At 36.1% G+C, this 10,101-nt stretch overlaps 1 protein-coding gene across 1 annotated transcript; it reads left to right on the forward strand.

Annotated features, from left to right (window-relative positions):
• Positions 1-350: 350 nt before the first annotated feature.
• Positions 351-10,036, forward strand: LOC134804905 (peptidyl-prolyl cis-trans isomerase NIMA-interacting 4). Its single transcript, XM_063778222.1, has 3 exons — positions 351-496; positions 6,696-7,190; positions 9,821-10,036. The coding sequence occupies exons 1-2, from the start codon at positions 433-435 to the stop codon at positions 7,013-7,015; spliced, it is 384 nt and encodes a 127-aa protein (XP_063634292.1). The 5' UTR covers positions 351-432; the 3' UTR covers positions 7,016-7,190; positions 9,821-10,036.
• The last annotated feature ends 65 nt before the right edge of the window (positions 10,037-10,101 follow it).

A 10,101-nucleotide genomic window follows, 5' to 3' on the forward strand; every position in this document is an offset into this window, starting at 1 on the left:
CTAGTTTAATGTATTCAGCAGTGGCGCTAGTGTGCACGTTGATGGGCTCTTAAAAACCTGACCCCAACAAAAAATAAAAAAATACAAAAAGAAATCCCCTCTCTGGGATTCGAACCCAGGACCATTAGCTTCTGAACTGGATTACTGCCAATACCCGCTAGGCTAAACGGGTTGTCAATTCTAATTACAATGGTATCCTACCAGAGCGCTAGTAGTATAAACGAACTTTTGAAAGGGACATTTTTTTGTATGGAGTTATCGTTCTTCTCCTAGTGAGTATTATATTCTTTGCTCTCGTGGCTCGCACGCGAATGTAAACTAGTGTCATTCACATTGACAAAACTTGCCATTGCCAACTGTCAAAAGTAACAATAACAAATCAAAATCATTTTTAAGGTTAAGTAAAACTTTATACTAAAAATAATATTAATAATGCCACCCAAAAAGCAGCCCGAAAAAGCAGGCAAGGGAGGGAAATCTGGAGGTGATGCAAAAGGTTAGTAAAAAATATAACGTGAGGGATTTTCGAATAGTGAGTTATATATTATTTTATTTGATGTTCTGATCAGTGATCATTAGACTCTCCTAAATTGCTCCATCATAATATTCATTGAGAGACCGTAAAACGAATGAGTGGCTGAGACAACAGAGCAAGGTCACTGATGTTGTAGAAATGTAGAACGCGTAGCCAGTTTGTTGTGGAAATGGGCTGATCATATAGCACGAAAGACCGATTCGTGGAGTAAACAACTACCTACTCGAGTGGTGATGATGGGGGAGGAGCGTCCTCAGACCGCCTCAGCCGTTGAATGAAGGAGGCCTACGCCCGAAGGGTAGAGACGGGCTAAAGAGAGAGAGAGATGGCTGACAGATGTGGTTTTGCCATAGAAGATATTAGCAATTTTCAAAATCATCCTACTTTCTAACGTGATATGGGGTAACTACCCCATGGAATATCCTGACAAACGTCCAGACATAACCGCAAAAGCCTTGAAACTTGCTATAGGATAACTGGATAGAGGGCAGCATTGTTTAAAAAAATATTAGCCAGCTGCATTAAAAATACTGCAACAAGGCATTTGCTATGGAAGCTAGAGACCATTGCTTATTCATGCAATCTGGGCTCATGCATTAGGTAATCACCCTTTATTTATTGGCTAGTTTTTGGCCCCACCCCGCTCCCGCATGGTGAAATGGTGATGTTTCATGATCCACCTACACAATGTCATGTGTATTTTTTTAGCAACAACAAAGCAGTTTTCTAACACATGTGCACAAACAAAAATGTATACCCACTTTATGAATAGAATTCATTCATAAAGTGGGTATGCACTTTTGCAGCTGGGTGTATATACATAAAGGGCGTTTAAGAAAAGAAAATGGAAACTTATTTAATAGAAGTCAAGTGCGACTCGTACTTGCACCACAAGGGTTCTGTGCCGTACATGTAAATTTTTTACTTTGTATCTCTTTCTTAAACAGACTTACATTAGAATGGTTTGTAGCTTTTATTGTTGTGTGGATATATTTTTATATTATTGCATCTAGTTTTTTAGGCTACAAAAATATATGTATGTTGTATGGAACCCATTCCTACAATGTTTTACTGTCCAACTTATAAACAGCTCATGAGAGAGAAGCCCACAAACCACAGACCAACCCTCAGGCGGTTTTCTGTGCCACAAAAAGAAAGCGTCAGCTTAGTATTAGGGTTCCGGTCACTTGTCTTGGGGTACGAAATCCGAAAATCGTAAACATTAAATTTTTCATTTTTGACATAGGTAGTCTTTTTCCTCTTCTTATTGTCCCAACCATCTCTTCGAATTTTGTCTGCGTTTACCATTCAAGGCTTCGTCCAGAAGTCTATCTACATATATTCTCCCTTTGTGCCCGTTTTTTTTCCAATGTACAGTTTGTTTGACAAGAGTGTGGCCAGTGTATAGAGTCGGACCAAAAAAAGTCTGCAGCGGATTTGATAGCAAAGCCTTCGACTCACTTGAACATGACAAAATCTGGCAAGCCCTAATAAACCAAGGAGTTGAGATCAAATACACCAGAATCCTAAAAAACGTTTATGAAAACAGCAAGGCCAAAATTAAGTTGGACAGAGAGGGTGAAGAAATTAAAATAGGAAGAGGAGTCCGTCAAGGCGATCCAGTGTCACCAAAACTCTTCACGGCTGTCTTAGAAGAGGTATTTCGTAAATTAAATTGGGATGAATGCGGATTATCAATCAATGGCGAAAACCTCTCGCATTTAAGATTTGCAGATGATCTGATAATAATCTCACCATCCAAAGACAGACTGAACGAAATGATATGCGACCTAGATACAGAAAGCCAAAAAGTAGGGTTGTGTATGAACACTCTGAAGACCAAAGCCATGACCAATGGAGAACAGGAACCCATTTACGTCAACAACAACAAGATCGAATATGTAAATTACTACTACTAATTACTTATACCTAGGTCAAATTATATCCCCACACGACTTGACTACGAAAGAACTAGACAGACGTATTGGAAACGGGTGGAAGCAATATTGGAACCTAAAAGAAGTTATGAAATATGAAAAAAAAAAAATAATGAAAAATTGTTCGATACCTGTATACTTCCTGTTCTAACATATGGTTGCCAAACATGGGCACTAAACAAATCCCACTACAAAAAGCTAGAAATTTGTCAAAACGCTATGGAGAGAAGTATGATGGGAAAGCGACTATCGGATAAAGTTAGAAATATAGATATAAAGAAATGTACTAAAACAAAAGATATTACTACAACAATTAAGAAGTTAAAATGGAAATGGGCAGGTCACACAATTAGAGGGAGAGAAAAGTGGTCTAAAGCAATAATGTACTGGTTTACTGGAGACAAAAAAAGGAAGCGAGGCCGGCCGACAAGAAGATGGGATGATGAGATCAAGAGCGCAGCAGGAGGTTGCTGGACTACAATAGCAAAGGATAGGTATAAATGGAAAGAGTTAGGGGAGGCCTTTGCCTACAAAAGGCATACAGATATAAATTTAGATTAGATATATATATATGTTAACAACAAAATGAAATGTACTACAGAATACTTATCTGAAATAAAGGCTATTTCATTCATTCATTCATTCAACTTCTGGGAAAAAAAAATCCCACTAGTTACCACCAACTCGGCTTGGTGGTAACTACTGGGAATTTTTATTCCCAGTAGTTACCACTGGTAAAAGGTGGGAATTTTTTTTCCCAGTAGTTACCACCAAAATATTTTGAGAATTCAATACTAATAAAAACAGTATAAATAGTATAGTATAAATGTAGCGTGCTGTAATAAATAATAATTTGTCAGTTAGTGATTCAGTAAACTGCTTTAAAAGTGATCAAAAATATTAAAACAGTTTTACCGGTATAAGTGTAAAAACCAAAATAAAAGAGTCTCATTCTAGTTAAGCAGAAATTAACTAATTATCCGGATTAAATTTATCTTATTAACTGTAAATTGAATTACATATTTATAAAAACGAACAAACAAATCAGTCAAAAACCGACAGAACTGATTTCGTTTTATTATTTACAGCTACTTCATTTCGATCTATTATAACACGACGCAGAACTGGAATATGTAGGTATTCATAATTTGTAGTCAGGCTAAATAAGTACACATGGTTGTTATTAAAACCGCTTAGGGCGCGCTTCGGATGGGCTGACTGCTCGGACTAACCAGCATAGGCTCGCATTCCAATTACGCTCGGTCATGTTACGCTGGTTGGCTCGATTGCTTAAACACCCACGCTAGCGGGATGGTAATAACACTCTACCAGAGGGGCATCAGGTACTATTCGTACACTTCTTTTTTGTATTTAACTTTTATTCTTTTGGAAAATATGTTTATAGGAAGAACTAGTGGTGGCAAATATGTAATAATAATATCCAAGCTATCTAATTAATGTTCCCTCTGCACCACAACTTGGTTAATCCTAATGTTGGCATAAGACAATGACAAAAACTACCACGATCCGTGAGCTTTCGGTTTAGCTCACATGCCACCCGATAGGTAAATATAATTATCAAATTATGTCAACTAATACCATTCTTATCGGCCATAGGAGTTATGCCGAACAAAGAATATTTTGCAAGGGTCGGACACGGGGGTTAAGAACAAAAGGATGCGCGGTGTGCGCCACACTTGGTTCGGCCTTTTTGCACTCGTGGTATTTAATAAAAACAACACATAAGATATTTATTAACTAACCAATTGTTTTGTAATTACAAGGCATAGGTACCGATATTATTCATACTTATATTGTAATAAACCAATCAAAGTTGTAACCTATCAAATATGCATAAGGTATTAAGGTCCTACATTGTTTCTTACTTTACCGTGATAAATATTAAGAAAACTTAAAAACATCTATACCAAATTTAATTGCAAGATCACATTCACATTCCCCACTCTACCAGGTTTTATAGACGTTCGCATTCGTACGCCATCGCCATCAGAATCAGATAAAGTACATAATTATTATTTTACTCTTTTTCTGATTTTTGCTTTTAGCCTGACGCCCTCTTGCCCCTTCGTCGTACTCAATTTAAGGTTGTTTTATGTCATTTTAATTACACTTTTGTTTGCTTACAAGTTCTTCCAATAAATATATTTTCCAAAAGAATAAAAGTTGTAACGAATAGTACCTGATACCCCTCTGGTAGAGTGTTATTACCATCCCGCTAGCGTGAGTGTTTAAGCAATCGAGCCAACCAGCGTAACATGACCGAGCGATGTACTACCCGAGCGTATTTGGAATGCGAGCCTATGCTGGTTAGTCCGAGCAGTCAGCCCATCCGAAGCGCGCCCTAAGCGGTTTTAATAACAACCATGCCCTGTACTTACTTAGCCTTACTTACTAAATTATGAATACCTACATATTCCAGCTCTGCGTCGTGTTATAATAGAACGAAATGAAGTACCTGTAAATAATAAAACGAAATCAGTTCTGTCGGTTTTTGACTGATTTCTATGTTCGTTTGTATAAATATGTAATTCAATTTACAGTTAATAAGATAAATTTAATCCGGATAATAAGTTAATTTCTACTTAACTAGAATGACTCTTCTATTTTGGTTTTTACACTTACTTATACCGGTAAAACTGTTTTAATATTTTTGATCACTTTTAAAGCAGTTTACTAAATCACTAACTGACAAATTATTATTTATTACAGCACTCTACATGTATACTATACTATTTTTATACTGTTTTTATTAGTATTGAATTCTAACAATATTTTGGTGGTAACTACTGGGAAAAAAAATTCCCACCTTTTACCAGTGGTAACTACTGGGAATAAAAATTCCCAAATGAGGCAGTGTTCTTTTATTTCTATACGTACCCGAAAGGGCCCAAAATGTCACGAAACCAAGCTGATTGCATAAAAATAAATCGAAGGCGTTTGTAATTAAGTGGGTGAAGCGTTATATGGAGTATAAAAATATTTACGACTTACCAGAACGCGGGAAAAAATAAAAAAGACCTCCTCCACATAAGATTTAACACGGGTCTTGCAGATGTTGTAAGATATCTCTAAATACAATCAGAAGGCATTTGAATGAAAATGGTTTAAGATATCGCAATACAAGTTTTACCGGTCACGCTCTTATCGTACATAGTGTATAGTAGGTACCTATGTCCTAAATGCGTAAATTTAGTCGCTTATTTTACTGGAAATTGATGAAATTTGTATTCCCCATGATCAATTTCAGGCCGGCCATCTTACTTCTCAGATTCCGGTCTTAAGACTTTTGGATCGTCATCAATGTCATCATATTCTCAAGGTTCTTCCAAAGTAGGATCTAGATTTTTAGTAAACTTCAGATTGGTATTTTCCATTAATCATGCCTTTTTCAGTCTAAAATGATAGAGTAGAAAAGAGCCTTGGTGATCTGGTCACTTTGCCTGATTACGTGATTACCTTCTGTAGGGGGAGATACGCAGTAGAATTTGGGTCGAAATTAATAAGTTTTTATAATAGGTATATCTTTCATCGTTGTAGCATCGAATTTGGGGTCTTACTTCACTCTAATACATAATATGTATTAGAGTGAAGTGGTTTAATTATATTATAATTAAACCATACTCTCTTGCGCTCAATGAAGGCTAGGATAAGCAGCTACCCTTAGGTACTTAATCGTTACATTTTTGTAAGACAATTTTAAAGATTTGACGTTGTATAGAGTTGCTGCTGAAGCTTGTGTGAAAACTTGACTCGTAATTATATGTTAAGAATCTTAATTATACCTATATTCAATCTGTTGACTGGGAACTCGAAAGAAGAGCTTATCAAATAAATGTATAATAGTAGACCGATTGGTTTGTATACTTTGTATGTAGACGTACTCTAGGTATCCTATTTTGTCGATTATTTATACCAAATAAGATTCCTAAAAAAGCTTGTGGCATATTCCTGTAAAACGCCACATCATGAATAATTTTATTTTTATTCCAAGCTGGTGCAAACTAAATGTTTATTTAGGTAGATATAAGCGTATACTGGGTAAAATTTCGGGTACAGTTCCGAAAATTGTACAACATACAATCTTTTTATTATAAGACTCTTTTATCGGAATAATTTGAATATACTTACTATAACTCTTTGATTAGAATACACTTTATGTCTATAATTTCTCCTAATCTAAACCTTTTATCTTTTGAATACAGAATCTGGCGCGAAAGAGAAAAAAGGTGGGACAGCTGTCAAAGTCAGACACATATTGTGTGAGAAACAGTCAAAATGTTTGGAAGCTTTAGAAAAACTTAAAGCGGGACAGAAGTTTCCTGAGGTAGCAGCAGCATATAGCGAGGACAAAGCTCGGTCGGGCGGCGACCTCGGCTGGCAAACGCGCGGCGCCATGGTGGGCCCTTTCCAGGATGCTGCCTTCGCCTTGCCCGTCTCCACCGTCGCTAATCCCGTCTACACTGACCCTCCCATTAAAACTAAATTTGGGTACCACATAATTATGGTAGAAGGAAAAAAATGAGTGACATGATTTTGGGATTCGAGTACTTTTGGGCGATGCTTTTATTGTTAATTATGGAAAGGATATGCTGCTTGCAGGAACAATTTGACGAGGACTATATCGTACTCCCCGAGGCCCCTAGATCTGATGAAGTCCCGGACGATTCAATCAACTTAGAAGAGTTTTCAGATACATAGTAAGTAATCTGTTTCCGTAAAATAGATGTTTAATTCCATTTTGTTAATAAATAAGCATGTTGGTAGGTATTTAACTTATTATCGGCCAAGCAATCAATGGAAAGACTTGCCCAAGCGGTGAAATTTACTTTTAATTTATTAACCTTATATGTATACCTACGCGTAAAATGCCTTAGCAATGTCACAAATGTTTTTAGCCATTGTAAAATCAGTATGATCAAATTCTCAAGCTTAGCTAGGATCATACAAGCTTCCTCTTTTCTCTTCCTAATAATTTGACATGCAATATAAAATTGATCTCGAAAACATAAGAAAATATTTACAACAGGCAAAAACTATAGGCTACAAATATAATGACCACCAAAAAATACTTTGGTACCCTAAATAAAAAAATCATGCTTACCAAAAAAACTTACTGAACACCAAAAAAATAAGGCCTAAAAATACTAAAGTACCACCGTTTTAATTACGACTGCACTTCAAATTGTATTCAAATACCAAATATATTGAATGATCACCAAAAAACATTAATGATCACCAAATCTTGAAGACCAAATTAGTGCGATATTTTCACCTAAATAAACCACTATGATTACCAAAAAATTTATACATATTAGTTATTACCAAATAAAGTAAACTGATGCCAAAATTACAAGCCCCTCCCGCTCAACCTCCCGTACCCCGCACCGCATACCTACCTAACCTAACCTACTTTTCTAGTAGCATTTCGTTATGCTACTAGAAAAGTAGGTTAAACTGCTATCAGTTTGAACTGCTATCAGTTAAGTGGGTTAGGTTAGGTTAGCACTGCGACCCTTACAGAAACGAAATGGTACTAGAAAAGTAGGTTAGGTTAGGTTAGAACTGCGACCTTTACATAAACGAAATGCTGCTAAAACAGTGGGTTAGGTTGGGTTTGAACTGCGACCCTTACAGAAACGAAATGCTATTAGAAAAGTGGGTTAAGTTAGGTTTGAACTGCGATCCTTACAGAAACGAAATGCTACTAGAAAAGTGGGTTAGGTTAGGTTTGTACTGCGACCCTTACAGGAAAGAAATGCTACTAAAATAGTGGGTTAGGTTAGGTTTGAACTGCGACCCTTACAGAAAAGAAATGCTACTAGAAAAGTGGGTTAGGTTAGCTTTGAACTGCGACCCTTACAGAAAAGAAACGCTACGAGAAAAGTGGGTTAGGTTAGGTTTGAACTGCGACCCTTACAGAAAAGAAATGCTACTAGAAACGTGGGTTAGGTTAGGTTTGAACTGCGACCCATACAGAAAAGAAATGCTACTAGAAAAGTGGGTTAGGTTAGGTTTGAACAGCGACCCTTACAGAAAAGAAATGCTACTAGAAAAGTGGTTAGGTTAGGTTTGAACTGCGACCCATACTAAAAATAAATGCTACTAGAAAAGTGGGTTAGGTTAGGTTTGAACTGCGACCCTTACAGAAAAGAAATGCTACTAGAAAAGTGGGTTAGGTTAGGTTTGAACTGCGACCCTTACAGAAAAGAAATGCTACTAGAAAAGTGGGTTAGGTTAGGTTTGAACTGCGACCCTAACAGAAAAGAAATGCTACTAGAAAAGTGAGTTAGGTTAGGTTTGAACTGCGACCCTTGCAGAAAAGAAATGCTACTAGAAAAGTGAGTTAGGTTAAGTTAGAACTGCGACCCTTACAGAAAAGAAATGCTACTAGAAAAAGGTGACGAAGTGGATTAATTAATTGTATAGGATAACGATATATTTTTAATTAAAATGTGGTTACAATTTTGGTGGTCATTTACTATTTTTGCGTTTACAATGATTATTTTGGTGTCATTTTCTTTAATAGGATAACAAGATGTAAAAATTTGGTTATCATTTCACATTAAAATGGGGTTTGAAATTTGGTAATCATTTACTATTTTTGGGTTAATAATGATTAGTTTGGTGTTATTTCCTTTAATAGGATAGTAAAATGTAATAAAATTGGTAATCATTCCACATTAAAATGGTGTTCTAATTTTGGTGATCATTTATTAATTTAGGGTGGTAAAATAGATTTTTCACCACACCAGCTCGGAAAGGCTTACTTTGCCCTTCAAAAACTGATAGCAAAGTTGCATTTTATTCACATGTGAAGCAAAGTAATCAAATGCAAATTTTGAGTTGTTTTCTTATGTTTGCTGGTAGAATTGACTTTTAAATGATGATTTTGGATGATAAATATTTAATAACATTCATTTGGATTTGATTTAGTTTGATTTGGTTTGATATTTTACATTTAATATTTGCTTTGGGTTGGTGTGGTGAAAAATTTTGTGTTTCACTCGGGGGCAAATTTTGTTTAACCCTCGTGCTTTGAAACCCTCGCAACGCTTTAGATTCCATTTTTCGAATCACTCGCTACGCTCGTGGTTCAATTTTGGAATCTTTCGCTTGCTCGGGTATCAATATTAGCACGAGCGGTTAAACAACAACTTTGCCCCCTTGTAAAACAAATAACTATTATTGGTATTAAATTTTACTAAATCTGGTGATCAGTTAAAAATAGCAGCCAAAACTATACAATGCCAAAAGTTACATCGATAAATCCTTACATTTTACTTTGCCGTAGCATAAAATTGGATAAGTGTCTTAGTAATTGTTCCAGTTCTCTGAAGCCGAGTTTTCTGCGGCTGTGCCGGCACTCGCAAGTCACCATGCTTCTGACACTCTTCCACTTCTGCAACTTTTGTTTCTGGTTCGTAATGACAAAGAAAACTTCGCCCATTACCATATCCCTCACTTTATCACTTTTGGATTTAAAACATGTTATTCCATCATGAATCATGAATGGTATTAATAAATATTATGCAAGCATCTGAAACGCCTGTTTATTTTTAAATTCTTTCTCTCTCAAAAAATCTTCCATCACATTTGTTCGTCGATACA

The sequence above is a fragment of the Cydia splendana genome, chromosome Z (assembly GCF_910591565.1).
Source record: "Cydia splendana chromosome Z, ilCydSple1.2, whole genome shotgun sequence".
NCBI lineage: Eukaryota > Metazoa > Arthropoda > Insecta > Lepidoptera > Tortricidae > Cydia > Cydia splendana.

Coding starts and splice junctions, on each gene's coding strand:
- LOC134804905 (XM_063778222.1), top strand. CDS start 433: ATGCCACCCAAAAAGCAGCCCGAAAAAGCAGGCAAGGGAGGGAAATCT. Junction 497..6,695: donor ATCTGGAGGTGATGCAAAAG/GTTAGTAAAAAA, acceptor TTTTGAATACAG/AATCTGGCGCGAAAGAGAAA.